This window comes from Sebastes fasciatus, chromosome 12 (assembly GCF_043250625.1).
Source record: "Sebastes fasciatus isolate fSebFas1 chromosome 12, fSebFas1.pri, whole genome shotgun sequence".
Classification (NCBI taxonomy): Eukaryota; Metazoa; Chordata; class Actinopteri; order Perciformes; family Sebastidae; genus Sebastes; species Sebastes fasciatus.
This window is the reverse complement of record NC_133806.1, coordinates 15,789,430-15,804,786: the sequence shown is the minus strand read 5'-3', so window position 1 is coordinate 15,804,786 and position 15,357 is coordinate 15,789,430. Positions and strand designations below refer to the sequence as shown.

The window sequence follows — 15,357 nt, the reverse complement described above, 5'->3', positions numbered from 1 at the left end:
ACACACGACCGATAGATGGATGGATGGATGGATGGATGGATGGATGGATGGATGGATGGATGGATGAGTGAACTGATCCCAGATCTGTCACTGAACATGGCTGGAGGAGGCGTGGCTTTTCTTGGTAATCTTGTTAAAGCATTAAAGCGTCCTCACCTGTCAGAAACCAAAGTGGTCTGGGCGGCAGAGGAGAAAGCACAGGAGTGAAACAAGGGATGGAGGGATTTTAGGTGGGTTGGTTGAAGTGTTCAGAGGGTATTTGTGTGCCAAATAAGGCATTATAGTAGGACGTAGAGCACAAAACTCACCGAGGGGAGTCATTCAAAGACATTCAAACACAGAAAATGTGTGACACTACTTTAAGTTCCCCAATTTAACATTCATCAGCTGTATATAAACATTTAATAAATTGCTTAAAACACACTATTATGTAGCTGTAAACAGATTTTCTTAATGTTATTGTTAACAACTACAATGAATTATAATATAGTAAAATACAAGTGTAATAACATAAAATATGTCTTCATAGGAGAAGTTATAAATGTCCATATAACTGCTTGCTTACAACTACATTATAGTGTATTAAACCATGAAAAAGACATAAACCATTTAATAAATGTTTATATAGTACCTTTTATTCTATTTTGTTTGCACACAATGACAAAATATGAAATGTGTCAGGAGAGGTCAAGAAGCCACGGGCTCATACAACGGACCTCCCCTCAACTTAAGGAGAAAAACAAACGTTAACAAGAAAGTGGGAAAAAAGAAAACTAAGATACCAAAATTTAGAAAAATACAAAAAGAAAAACTATAAATAAAAATATAAAATATATGTGTGTGTGTGTGTGTGTGTGTGTATATGTGTATGTATATGTATGTGTGTGTATATACAGTATATGTATTTATCTATGTATATGTGTATATATGTGTATATATGTATATGTGTGTATACAGTATATGTATATATGTGTGTTTGTATATATATGTATTTGAAAATGTTGCTAAAACGATGATGATAGAGAAAAAGGCAAGAACATTTTTGACTATTATTACCATTATTATTATTATTATTATTATTATTATTATTTTTATCATTAATATACTTCTACTACTTCATTCTAAATATAGGACATAAAGTAAAGTTCTCCGAGTGGAATACTGTAGAATCTACAAACTGTAATTATTCAATAACATACAATGAAAAACAAAAAAATCAATGGATTAGTAGAAATATTTGCATGAATAAGGATAAAAAAGGTTTCATAAATGATTCATAAAGAAGCAGAAAGAGGAGTAAAAAAGTCTCAGCACTGACATTTTGTTGTTTGGTGGAGCAATCGAAGGGATGACCTCGCTCTGTCACCTCCTCTTTAATAGTTTGGGCAGCTTTTTGGTCCAGCTGTTTGTAATTTTCTCTTATCTCTCTATGACGCAGATGCAGCTGTCTCAGGTCAGACCTCCATCACCATCCAGGTGGCTCTTTGTTTCATTTCCTCTCCCCAAATTTGAAATCTCTTCATCTCTGAATATCCAGAGAGCCAAATACTAATTGTGTTCTTGTAAGGAACCAAAAAACATGTTATATATCTTGAGAAGAATCTGAGTTTAATTGCTATCTGGTTGGCTGAGTTTGAAGACCACTACCTCCTTTATCACCTTCCCAAAGGTAGAGCTCTACTGCTCCTAAACAAAAACATAATGCAGATAATGCAGCGGTTCTACAGGAACAACGCTGATGTCAGGCGTCTGAATGCATACGTGCGTCAGTCAACATGACGTTCAAATCTTCATCACAAACACGTGAGCCATCGGGTTCATTATCTGCCACGGCTAACGGGATTCCCCTCATTAAATCCTTTAAGTGCTAATCTGTATAGGAGAGTCGGTGGAGTGAGTCTGGAGGAGCGAAGCAGGAGAAGTAGAGGCTGAAACCTGGATCAGCAAACGGTAGTTTACTCCCGTGAGGGTCAAAGAGCACAGGAACAACGTCTTGTGTAGAGTCTTTTGTTGTTTCTTCTTGTTTTCTCTGATTTGTTCGAAAGCTTTTGGGGATTGTCTGGTTGCGGTGGAGGCCATCTGCCTGGAGCTTTATCAGGATTTTATGCCGTGAGCCAACTGTGACCACCTGCATGGGTAAGAAAACTGTGCACTTGACAAACATGATGATGTTGTGTGTGGATAAATAGTGACGAATGGCCTGAATGTGGTTTCCATCTTTCTCTTGTCCATTCCCTCTAGATGGCAAACACTTTGTCTGTGTATATTTGTAAGCAGGCAGTGTGTGTGAGAGTGTTTGCTAAGTCCATGTGTCTGAGCCATGTCTGACTTACACCCTTGCCCTTGGCAGGTCTCAACCTGAGTTATACCCACAGGACATGCGATTGTGTGTGTCCTCCTGAGTTCGTCCTGTCAGAGCAACCCAACATGAGCGAAGGAGAAAACATTTATACATCCACCCATCATCTGTCCAAGAAGTAGGGGTGCGGTCGTTCCCTCCTGTCCTGAGAGCTCCGGTGCATCATGGAGTCTGTGCTGAGAGTGAAAAAGTCGCTGAGGACGCCCATTAGGAAGCTGACCCGCTGGGTGTCGAGGGTGAAGGAGAGGAGGTTGAGTGCCAAACACAGGAACAGGAGGAGCAGACGTAGGAGAGGAGGAGGAGGAGGAGGAAGAGGAGGATGCAGCAAGTTGGGGAGGACCCCTCTTCACCGAACATCACACCCCAAAGAGCCGTCAATCACCTGCGTGTACCAGGCGGACCTGGAGAAGGAGAGGCAAGTGGACACACAATCTAGAAACATAACATGCCTTTACTTAAAGGGGACACATCATGCTCATTTTCAGGTTCATACTTGTGTTTTGAATTTCTATTAGAACATGTTTACATGCTTTAATGTTCAAAAAACACATTATTTTACTCATACTGTGTGTCTGAATATACCTGTGTTCGCCCTCTGTCTGAAACGCTCCGTTTTAGCGCCTCCATCTTTAAGCCTCCCTCCTGAAAAAGCTGCTCTGATTGGCTTGTGAGAAAAATATTTTAGTTCTCAAGCTGTTGGCGATATATTCTAATGAGCCTGCAACTGACATAGGAAGGGGAGCCAAATCTGAATGGTTTGTTGAATCACATGTTTTCTGATCTAGACAGCCCACAAAAAACTGACTAGGCTGTATTATTTCACAGTTTGTGGGTTGGTAGGTACTCCAGATTCCCAAATGTATGTAAACAAGCACTGAAAAAGTTAGTTTTTCATGATATGTATGGAGGACGGAACCTGCCAAAATAAAGAAAAAAATAAAATAAATATGCCATTAAATGTACCAAAAATAATAATAAAAATAAATGAAGGCATTAATTAACTATTTAATTTTCCCATTTATTTATTTATATGAACTTTAAATTGTATTTATTTTATTTTATTTATTTTATTTATTATGAAATTGTATGTATTTATTTATTTTAGGGCTGTCCAAGTTAACTTGATAATAACGCATTTACGCAAATTTGTTTTAACGCCACTAACTTCTTTAACGTATTAACGCAACTTGCGATTATTAGATTGTAGCGGGCTCAGTTTTAAAGCTAGAGTGAAGATACTGGTACCACATGAAACTACAAAACCTAAAGAATCCATGTCATTTTCCCTTGTCGAGAAGGATGCTAAATAACGCTCTAAACTTACACCAAATTTTAAAGAGGAAAAACTGTCATGGCCATTTTCAAAGGGGTCCCTTGACCTCTGACCTGAAGATATATGAATGAAAATGGGTTCAATGGGTACCCACGGGTCTCCCACTTTATGATAATCACATGCAGTTTGTGGTAAGTCATAGTCAAGTCAGCACACTGACACACTGACAGCTGTTGTTGCCTGTTGGGCTTCAGTTTGTCATGTTATGATATGAGCATATTTTTATGCTAAATGCAGTACCAGTGAGGGTTTCTGAACAATATTTGTCAATGTTTTGTGTTGTTAATTGATTTCCAATAATAAATATATACATATGTTTGCATAAAGCAAGCATAGTTACCCACTCCCATGTTGATAAGAGTATTAAATACTTGAAAAATCTTTCTTTAAGGTACATTTTGAACAGATAAAAAATGTGCGATTAATTTGTGAAAACTTGAAACACTTTATGGCAACAAAACCAACAACACGTGCTTTGACTTCACATTGTTTTTCAATGAGACATTTTCATAATGTTACCGTCTGCAGCTGCTTTCATTAGAGACGGCAGCTGAAATGAATCTAGTTAATTCTGAGTCACAAACCTGAGTCGCTGCTGTGGCAGAGATGTTGCTTTAATTAAATTCTGTCTGCGATATGTCAGGTGTATTTGTGTTTTTGTCTGCTGTGTTTACAGAAAGCTGCGGGAAGCAACGAACGCTCAGAAGAATGCAGGGAGAGCAACTATGAGAGATCACTTCAGGAGAAAATATCAGCTGTCTGAGGTCTGTGCTTGTGTTTGTAATGGAGATAAACAGGAGATAAATTATCATTTATGTTTTTTCTCTAGTTTGTTTTAGTCCGCTGGACGTCTCATTAAGACATTTCAGGGAGCTTGAGGGTATAGTATGGGCCGGGGAAGGTGATGTTATAAATAAATTATAAAGCACTTATGCACAGATATTTTTTTCCAATATTTTTTTGTCCAACATGTTCTGTATATATCAATATATCTATGTTCATTTCCACACTGATTTATCTCTTTTGGGAATTTTCCACAAAACTTAAAAGCTCGTTCTGATTTGTTTCATAACATATTTTAAAGATCCTGAAATCTTTTTTTTTTTAATAACATTTCTTACTGTTTTTGTAAAAAAACTGAGATTCTTACGTGTCGCCTTTCTACAAGTAAATCCCCGTAGTTTTTTTTAACATATTTCAAACTAATTTAAAGGGTCTCTATATTGAATTCAGAGCATTTCTATTGCTTCCACACGGCTCTCAACATGGCAACGGTTGAGCCGGCGGCTCTCAGCTAACGGTGCTAACAGCGCTAACAGTGAAAACAACAGCAACAGTGCTGACAGTGATAACAGTGTTTACCTGGGGGACCGGAGGGTGGGTGCTACGCTTCCTTGACGACGCCGTCGTTATCAGCTGTAACGGCCATATGAGTGCAGTGCACGCTCACATGCACTAACATGAGCTAAAAGGCACGCACGGCCGGCCCAGCGATGTCAACAAAGCACAGAAAAAAAAAAACGCACACAGAGGGAGAGTGACTTCATTCTCTACTCAGGTAGACATTACTCCTCTATATCTTTACATAGACAATTGTTGTTTGATGCTATATTAATGCTGTGGATATCAAATTTAGCACCTTATGCACTCAGTGGTTATAAGCCTGACTCATGTAACATTGCGCACCATTCAGTCATTTACAAAGCCCTAATATTCAAAATACAGAATCAGCATGATATAGGGCTGGGCAATATGACAGTATACAGTATATCATCAAAACGATATAAAAATGTCTATCTTATATATTTTTCTATATCGTTTCTATCGCGATATAGGCTAGACCTATATTTATTTATTTATTCTGTATAATTTCACTTAAAAATGTTCATTTTGCACTCAAGTTCTTAAAATATGAAAATACTCTTATTAATCTCAATATTTTTAATTTGTTAAGTATTTATTAATTCACACAGGAGTATACAAAAACAGGCTGTACCATGTGGTTATTTCATATAGACTATTCATTTATTGAGTTAACAGAACATATGCCATATCGTGATATATATATAGTTATTGAGATATGAAGTTACCTATTTCGTGATAGATTTTGGCTGTATCGTCTCATCATGTGTATTTTGATGAATACAGTTTCATGTTCAGATGGAGATTAAAAACATTTCTATTAACAAAATCAATTTAAAGGACTGTACAGACTTTGTGGAGGCATGTGCTGTTTATGTTACTTTAAAAACAAACAGAACTGCACTTTACAGGTGTATTTCTATTTGTTATCCATGCTGTATGTTGGTGTAGTGAGTACATGAGTAATGTAGACAAATGCGTAGTTAATTTAGCTCATCAATTTCTTATTATTTGTCACACGTTCAGCCTTTCAATCGTCTTCTTCTGCTTTTTTTTCTTTATGATTAGAGCCCAAAGGACACAAGCCACCTGAGGACTGCAGGAGGGAAAGTGCCGCTCCCCCGCGAGCTGTCGAAGATCATTCATCCTAAAACCAAAACCAAGGATGACGGCTTCGACCTGCTGAGCGCCTTTCAAGGCCTCAGCTTCGGCACAACAGCACTCACAGGGAGGAAACACAGCAAGACGTCCACTCCTACACCACCAACTTGTAAAGTAATGTGATCAATATGTGATCACAGGGATAATCACTACACCGCCTTCTCCCTGTGACTCTAATACATGATATAGCTGCTTCAACATCTTACATACAATCATCCCTGTCACACAAAACATCACGTCATTCAGACTTTCCTTTTGTACTTTTATTTTGTCTTTTATGCAGCAATAATAATATTCCAGATAATTTTATATCTTGTATGATGATTAATTGTTAGTGGGTTGAGAATGTGTTAATTCCCTGATAATAATCAGATGAATACACCAGTCAGTGAAAGTTACCTGTTGTTTAAACTGATGATATAATAATGATATTGATTAACAGAATAATGACTCTTATCCTAATAATTAGGGTTATATATATGTATTACATGATCAGTTAAAAACATGCAATACGCTTTTGTTAATGACATTCATAATGAGGTTTTTTCACATTTTCTGTAAAAGGGTTGATCACAATTTCACCACTGTTAGATAATCATTTTTGTAATTATAATAATAAGTTGATGATATTACAGTATGTGTTATATAATGTAGAAGCTACTGTAGCTAGTTTATTCTTACTGTCTCTCTAAATGATATAGATCCAAGTGAGTGATCTATTCACAAGTAAGGAACCTCAGGGAAACACAAACACATTTCTTCACACATTCACACATGTAATGACATTTAATATACTCGTTTTGTATTTATGATTAACTGAGAAAATGGTTTTACTGTCTCTTTGTCTGTATATATCTATATATGTATATATATATATATATATACATATATATATATAAATTGTATCTGTACTGAGCCAAGTTTTAAGCCATTAGTTTCTTATTTTTGTGTTCAAATTTTATTGGTTTTAAAGATATGCATTGGAAATTATTAACATGTTTTTTACATAATTCAAAACAAAAACTGTAATAGAAAAAATACAACATAAAAAAAATGTAAATAAAAAATAAAATTATTACTAATAATTATAATAATAACTTGAAAATGAGTTGTTTTTTTTGCTTAGTTTTCTGCTGTCTAATTAAATGTTTTATACAACAGGAAGCAGAGACCAAGAACTCACCTCAAAACCTTGTAGAACTGATGAGTAGGCAGTCATGGTCTTTTTATTTTCAGTTTAATAGCTGTCACAAAAACTTGTAATAAAGACAATTTTGGACAAGCTGGACTCACTCTTTTTTGGCCATTATGTATGTGTGTGTGTGTTTGTGTGTGTGTGTGTGTTCAGGATCAGCCTGACATTTGGACTCTGTTGTGATTCTCTTGAACTCTGATCTTCACATCCATAAATCATCGTCTGCTATCAGTTCATCAGAGCGATGGAGCACATTCAAGGATACGAGGTTGAGGATGACGGAGGGAGATATTCGGTCCTACAGAGCTGACAAAGCTCCGTGTCACAACTCTGGATGAGACCGACGGACACATCTTGTTTGGACCATGAGGAGCATGTACATCCGAGTGACTGTGTGCGTCAGGACTCGGGGCACCTGCGGGTCCAGAAATCTGCTTTGTGGTGTCGCTCCACAAAGAGCTCTTTGTGTGACGGCAGCGGGGACGGTGGCACATGGAAAGTTGGAGGGGAGTACAGGAGTTAGAAAGAGGGGTGTGGATGGACGGGTGAGGAGCTTTGAGGAGATCCCTCACACAGGGAGGAGCGGCTGGGTCAACTTGTGGAAGTTCTGGAGAGAGGACCGTTTCCGGCAGATCCACAAGCACAGTGAGAGGACCTTCAACGCCCTAGGCCCCATCTACAGGTGAGCAACGTTTTCCAATATGTTAATGTAGCAGTATGAGTTTACACCATAACCTTTCTCTCTCTATGTGTGTGTGTGTGTGTGTATGTGTGTGTAGGGAGCATGTGGGCACCCAAAGCAGTGTGAACATCATGTTGCCGCTTGACATCGCTGAGCTGTTTCGCTCAGAGGGCCTGCACCCCCGACGGATGACCCTTCAGCCCTGGGCAACACACCGGGAGACACGCCAGCACAGCAAGGGAGTCTTCCTCAAGTCAGTACCACACTTGTATATGTACATGTGTATGTACATGTATGTGTGTTACTCATGTTGTGGTGATAAATCTGTTTAAACTGTCAATGTGGGGACTCGCCTCCCTTTTGGGGACAAAATACAAGTCTCCACTATGTAAATCAAGACAATTTAGGTTGGTTAGGTTTAGGGTTGGGTTTATGGTCAGGATCAGACATGTAATGGTTATAATGGGTGGTTTTAATGTTTTAATGTTCAGGTTAGCATTAGGTTCAGGTCAGGGTAAGGGACGGGGTCAGGCATTTAGTTGTGATGGTTAGGGTAAGGGGCTAGGAAATGCATTATGTAAATGAGTGTCCTCACAAAGATAAAAGTACACGGCTGTGTGTGTGTGTGTGTGTGTGTGTGTGTGTGTGTGTGTGTTTGTGTAAGTGCATGTAATCACTTGTGTCATCACCATCTTGCTCATTTTTGGGGGTCATTCAATCAGTTGTGGAACGTATTCAGCTCTACTCTTGTTGGTGTATCTTTTCAAAGCTCTTAAATGTAGAATATTGATATGATTGAAGCGTCTTTCAAATTATTCTGATGGCATAAGTTTTTGTTTGTAGAAAAATCAGCCAATTCTTTCAAAAAATGACTGCAAAATGATCACAAGGACACAAAACAATTACGAATAGACACAAAACAGCTACAAAGAGACACAAAACAACTATAGAAAGACACAAAATAATTACAAAGAGACACAAAACGACTACAAAGAGACACAAAATGACCACAGAGACACAAAATGACTACAAACAGACAAAACAACTACAAAATAGACACAAAACTGCTACAAAGAGACACAAAACGACTACAAAGAGACAAAACAATTACTAAGACACACAAAATGACCACAAAGAAACACAAAATGGTTACAAAGTGACGCAAAGCAACCACAAAGAGATGCAAAACAATTACAAAGGATGTGGCCATGAGATTTGTGTTGTTTTGTGTCTCTTTCAGTCTGGGATTCTTGCTTCTACTTAGGAGGGTCGGGGGGCCTTTTACATGTCTGTGCTCAGGGGCTCATTGTCTCATAATCAGTCCATGGTCTCAGGTTAGGTTTGGCTAAGCAGTGTAGAAATAACTGGATGTTAACGCCTCGCTCAAAATCTTCTCTCCACAGGAACGGTGAGGAGTGGCGAGCTGACCGCCTACTGCTCAACAAGGAAGTGATGATGAGTGCGCCCGTGAGGCGTTTTCTCCCCCTGCTCGATGAGGTCGCGATGGATTTCTGCCAAATGCTGCGGGCAAGAGTGGAGAGGGAGGGGAGAGGCGAGGAGGGGAAACGCAGCCTGACCATGGATCCCAGTCCTGACCTCTTCCGCTTCGCACTGGAAGGTCAGAGGTCGTCGCCGCCAGTGATTTGTGACCTGTGGTTTCTTCTGTGTGTTTTTGTGCATGATTGCACAGTTGAAGTCTACATGAATTCCTGTTTTATTTACACATCATCGCCCACAGAATTCTGTCTCTTTTTCTATCCAGGAGATGTAGAAAGATGTAAAAGGGTCTGATGGGGACATCCCACTTCTTAACTGTCATGTCTCCTTTTCATCCAGCAATGATCCACATTGAAGTCCCGGGGGAGGGGAGGCGGTGTGGATTAATGTCTCTTTTGACACCCTTCCATTCAGCCTAACTCTCAGCCCTTTGAGTTGAGTCACAAATACTGACGTAGGCTGTGACCGCGTCTCACGCCAGAGGAATTACACAATCTGCAGGAACATCACCTTTTTAAAAATCTTTCCCTTTGCTCACTGCTTCTGCTCTTTCTCTCTTTAATTCAAAAGCTTCTGCTCTTTCTCTCTTTAATTCAAAAGCTTCTGCTCTTTCTGTCTTTAATTCAAAATATTCTCACCAACCCTCATTTTTACCCGAGGCATATCTGTCGTTAACATATTCTAGACGTAGGAAGTCAAGGAGAACATGCACCTTTAAAAATAGAAACGCCGACAAAGACGATCAAAGCTCCAGCGTTCCTTCACCAGGTCTGCAGCGTGGCGCGTTCACACGTGTGAAAGCTTGTGTGACTCAGTGTGCTGTACACTCATGTATGCACCTGTGTGTGTGAGAGAGAGAGAGAGAGTGAAGGAGGGAGAGCTGATGACTTTGAGTCATGCTACTCTGCTCCTAATGGACTACAGCACACGAAGCCGGGTGCTAAGCCGGGATAGGAATAGACCTGCACGAAACTCTATTCCAGTCAGTGATGTGAAGTTAATGTAATACAAGCATGTCTGATAGGTGATGGAGGAGAGACAGCTCCTCTGAGACGATGTTTGCACTCAGAAAACAAAATGGTCTCTCTGTGTGGAGCTGGATTTTAAAAACACAGAATATTTTCTTGCTGTCACAAACACAGGCCTCGTTTTAATACAGTCTGCTCAACCCATAGGGCCACGTAATCCTTCAAAGCTTAAATTCAAAACATGAAAATATGAGTCAGGAGGTTTATAATCTACTTAAAAAACTGTCAAGTCCATTTTTCAGTAAAGCCTTAAAACATTCTCAAAGACAGTGTTTCAACTTGTTTTAACCTTTCACCTTGAAACACGTCAGTTGTCTCTCACCTTCACTTACCTATACACCCTCACTCTCCTCTCCTCTCCTCCCCCCTGTAGCCAGTTGCCATGTGATCTACGGGGAGCGGATCGGCCTCTTCTCCTCATCGCCCTCCCTGGAGTCCCAGAAGTTCATCTGGGCCGTGGAGCGAATGCTGGCAACAACCCCTCCTCTCCTCTACCTGCCCCCTCGCCTGCTGCTCCGCATCGGCGCTCCCCTGTGGACCCAGCACGCCAGTGCATGGGACCACATCTTCAGCCACGGTAGGTAGACTACAAGGCAGGAGATAATGGATCTAGTTTATCTTACTCTCTTCTCTATTCCCATCTTACCTGACTCTGTCATCCTGTCCTGATCTTCTTCCAGCGGAGGCGAGGATCCAGAAAGGGTACCAGCGCCTGACTTCCTCCCAGGCTCGGGGGTCTCCGGCTGGAGCAGCTGGAGGCCGATACACTGGGGTCCTGGACCAACTCATGGAGAAAGGGCAGCTATCTTTAGACCTCATCAAAGCCAACGTCACTGAGCTGATGGCTGGAGGCGTCGACACGGTGAGTGTGTGTGTGTGTGTGTGTGTCTTCTTTGGCCTGTGTTTGCATACCTGATACTGAGTCCATGTCACCTCTCATCCCGTCCTCTCTGCAGACGGCGGTGCCCCTGCAGTTTGCTCTGTTTGAGCTGGGCCGTAACCAGGAGGTGCAGGAGCGGGTGAGGCAGCAGGTGAGGGCGTCGTGGGCACAGGCTGGTGGTGATCCTCAGAAAGCCCTGCAGGGGGCGCCGCTACTGAAAGGCACAATCAAGGAGATTCTCAGGTACATAATACTCAAGACACATCCACCTGCTTAAGGCCTGATTAACCTATTTGTTGACCACCTACATAAACACACACTTTGCACCATCTCTACATTGTGTGTATGTACCCTGTCGCCTCCAAGTTCCAAGTACACAGCGTTAATCACACTCTGGATGTCGCCTTCATTATATTCCCAGAAAGCAATTAATAATCACATGCTGGGATATTGTTTAGCTCAAAGTGTTCTGTTCGTGGACATAACTTTATTTAGCAATATACACCGTATTATAAGAACAATATAAACTAGAATAATGAATTTGACAAAACAATCCAAGCTTTTTCCTGAACTTTCAACTGTCTTCATCAGTGGATGGAGTTTGCTCAGTTGTCATGGAGACAGATCCATTGACATGTGAGCTCAGTATGATTTTTTTTTTTTTTTTCACTTTTAGGACGTTCTCATCTGTATTATCTTAAAAATGTAATTACAGTTTGTTTTGAAAGGATGGACTCATAACAAACTACTGAGCTCTCGTATTAACAGAGCCATCTCCATGACAACTGATCAGACTCCATCAACTGATGAAGGCTGTGTGATGCGGTTAAAAGACTTGGAAAAGTGTGTAAGTGGACCTCGAGTCGGGAATGTTTTGTCAAATTAATATTTACAAGGTCCAGACTGAACTTTCATGTTTAAAGTAATTATGATTTCAACAAGGTAGGGCCAGAAGATAATGCAATAATGCCGCACTCAGCTGCTTTAGTGGTGCAAATTCCCAAACAAATATGTAATTAATCAGATAACTAACAACCAGCTGACACACAGTGAACCGAGGACATTTGAGGAACCCGAGGACCTGCAAGCTACCCTACATGAAACCTTCCTTTAACCTGAAAACATGCATTTGCTGAGGGGATGGATGTAAGAGGAGGAAAAAACTCTCCTTCAGATAAAAAACAATCATGCCTTGAGCTTTGGAACAGATGATGAAGAGTTTGTTTCCATCAGAAGTGTTTTCAACAACAATGAGAATTGATTACCAGTAATCCTGAGTTTAGTGTTGAGAATGAGTCAGAAGTCAAAAATAACATCTAGAAAACAGGAATCTGTGTGTGTGTGTGTGTTTTGGGTTATGTCAGGTTATATCCGGTGGGAACAACAGTGCAGCGGTATCCGATCAAAGATATCGTTCTTCAGAACTACCACATTCCTGCTGGGGTGAGTGATCAGACTGGGATTTTCACATCGTGCAAACACATTCAGGTACATTCAGTGCTACAGACTTCAGTTTGTTTGAAGGTCATTAACTCTCCCCTCAGACGATGGTCCAGGCCTGTCTTTACCCCCTGGGAAGGAGCGCCGAGGTGTTTGAGAATCCACAGCGCTTTGAGCCCGGCCGGTGGGCCAGCGGCAGAGAGGAAGGCCAGAGAGGAGACGGGGGAGGAGGGTTTCGCTCCCTGGCGTTTGGGTTCGGGGCGAGGCAGTGTGTCGGCAGGAGGATTGCTGAGAACGAGATGCAGCTCTTGCTCATGCATGTGAGTATTGGCAGATGAGAGGATGAGGATGGAGTCAGAGAGGAAGGATGTGATGCAAGAGGAAAGAAAAGAGTTGAAAAAGGCTGATGTTGAGTTATAAGGATGGAAATATAGAAGATTAAACAAGCTTAATCAGTGTCTGCTGAGCAGGAAGAAGCACCCAGATCCTTTACTGAAGTAAAAATACCACAATGTGAAAATACTCTGTAACAAGTAAAAGTAAGTATTCATACTGATGCCTCAATGCATAAGTACCATTTCTCTGTTTTAGCTGGTTGAGGTGGAGCTCATTTTAAACACTTTACATACAGTTAGTTAATTAGTTCAATCCAGTGGTTACCAAGCTAGGGGTCGGGACCCCTCCAGAGAGCTGATGAATCTGGAGGGTCGTGAGATGATGAATGGGAGAGGAAAGACAGTTCTGCTGCACAAATTTGTATTGATTTTTCAGACTTTTCTCAAATATATTGCATAATTTTACCTCTTTGGGCCTCAAACAGTTATTCAAATGAAACCATGTGAGAAATTTAGAGTAAAGGCGTATTTTTGGTGGGTTTGCTAACAACTCATAGACATTGTTTATTAACTGGAAACCCCATTAGCTTAGACGCCTTGGCGACCGCTAATCTTCCTGGAGGCCACAGAAAGGACAAGACATCATAATTTAGTCTAGAGCTGCAATGATTAGTCAATCGACAGAAAAAAAATCGCCAAATATTTTGATAATCGATTAATTGATAAAGTAATTTTTCATGCAATAATGGCAGAAAATTTTGTTTTCAATCTCTCAAATATGGATATATCCTGCTTTCCTCTGTTTTATATAATATTAAACTGAATATCTTTGTGTTTTGGACCGACAACAAAAGACATTTAAAGACATCACCTTGGACTTTGAGAAACTGTGATGGACATTTTTCACTATTTTCTGACATTTTATAGACCAAACGATTAATCGATTAATCTGGAAAATAATTGTCCGATTAATCGATAATGAAAATGATCGTTAGTTTGAGCCCTAATTTGGTCATTGCATTCATAACTTCTTCAAAGAAGGATCAGAAGGCAATAAAGTTCCAGTTATATGGTCGGTGGCATTAGGTGTACCTTAAATCGTTTTTTAAATTACATTTTGTTACATGTTTAAGTCATGTGAGGAAGCAGTGAGTTCCCAACCATTATTGAACAGTAGATAACATTTGACATCTGAAATGTGACCAGGAGCCTCAACTAGAGACTGCTTTATTGTAAGAGGTCACAAACCAAAAAGGTTCAGAACCTCTGGTTTAATCTTTAACATTGTGTTGTATTTTATAAGCCTATGATATGTTTTTAAATGTAACATCTTAATCTGTAACTAGTAACTAAAGCTGTCAAATACATGTAGTGGAGTAAAAAGCACAGTTGAGTAAATGTACTTCCTGTGATCTTTCCTAACATCTGCTCTTCTCCTTCTCTTCCATCCTTCGCCTCCATCGCCTCCTCCTCCCCCTCTGCCTCTCTTTATCCTCCCTTCTCCTCTCTCATCCTTCTCTCTGTCTAGATCCTGCTGAGCTTCCATCTCAGCGTGTCGTCATCAGAGGACATCAAAACCATATGCACCCTCATCCTCCAGCCCGAGACTCCGCCAAGGATCACTTTCAGCAAACTCTGACACAGACACTCTCTCACACACACACACACACACACAGACACACACACACACACACACACACGCACACACACACACACACACACACACACACACACACACGCACACAGACACACACACACACACACACACACACACAGACACACACACACACACACACACACACACACACACACACACACACACACAGACACACACAATGTAGCCTGTTTTAATCTTCCAACACAACAACCATATTTCTGATGATACTCACCGTGGCTTATACTGAGCTTTTTTGCATCCTCATCCTCTTAATGCTGATGAATAAACCAGTACCAGTTCCTCTTCCTGTTGTCTTCATTGTGGCAAACCTCGCAAAAGCAACATTTAACACTACTGTCCACCAGATGGCAATAAAACTCACACCAACCCACTTATTTACATTAGACTATGCATTAGACCTGCCCATC

General features: G+C 40.4%; 2 protein-coding genes across 2 annotated transcripts; both read left to right on the top strand.

The window, feature by feature from the left end:
- The first annotated feature begins 1,122 nt into the window (after nt 1–1,122).
- On the top strand, nt 1,123–6,379 carry LOC141778948 (complexin-3-like). Its single transcript, XM_074653519.1, has 4 exons — nt 1,123–2,136; nt 2,351–2,778; nt 4,373–4,456; nt 6,123–6,379. Exons 2-4 carry the CDS (start codon nt 2,524–2,526, stop codon nt 6,336–6,338), a joined length of 555 nt encoding a protein of 184 aa, XP_074509620.1. The 5' UTR covers nt 1,123–2,136; nt 2,351–2,523; the 3' UTR covers nt 6,339–6,379.
- A 1,280-nt stretch (nt 6,380–7,659) lies between these two features.
- cyp11c1 (cytochrome P450, family 11, subfamily C, polypeptide 1) lies at nt 7,660–15,045 on the top strand. Its single transcript, XM_074653515.1, has 9 exons — nt 7,660–8,092; nt 8,190–8,345; nt 9,496–9,710; nt 10,991–11,194; nt 11,298–11,479; nt 11,574–11,740; nt 12,862–12,940; nt 13,042–13,257; nt 14,801–15,045. Exons 1-9 carry the CDS (start codon nt 7,776–7,778, stop codon nt 14,909–14,911), a joined length of 1,647 nt encoding a protein of 548 aa, XP_074509616.1. The 5' UTR covers nt 7,660–7,775; the 3' UTR covers nt 14,912–15,045.
- Nucleotides 15,046–15,357: the final 312 nt, after the last annotated feature.

What these genes read in the sequence shown, in the direction of transcription:
- cyp11c1 (XM_074653515.1), top strand. Translation starts at nt 7,776, where the DNA reads ATGAGGAGCATGTACATCCGAGTGACTGTGTGCGTCAGGACTCGGGGC. An exon ending in CTTCCGCTTCGCACTGGAAG is followed by an intron (nt 9,711 to 10,990) that starts GTCAGAGGTCGT and finishes TCCCCCCTGTAG; the next exon opens with CCAGTTGCCATGTGATCTAC. An exon ending in ACAATCAAGGAGATTCTCAG is followed by an intron (nt 11,741 to 12,861) that starts GTACATAATACT and finishes GGGTTATGTCAG; the next exon opens with GTTATATCCGGTGGGAACAA.
- LOC141778948 (XM_074653519.1), top strand. Translation starts at nt 2,524, where the DNA reads ATGGAGTCTGTGCTGAGAGTGAAAAAGTCGCTGAGGACGCCCATTAGG. An exon ending in ACCTGGAGAAGGAGAGGCAA is followed by an intron (nt 2,779 to 4,372) that starts GTGGACACACAA and finishes GTTTACAGAAAG; the next exon opens with CTGCGGGAAGCAACGAACGC. An exon ending in GAAAATATCAGCTGTCTGAG is followed by an intron (nt 4,457 to 6,122) that starts GTCTGTGCTTGT and finishes CTTTATGATTAG; the next exon opens with AGCCCAAAGGACACAAGCCA.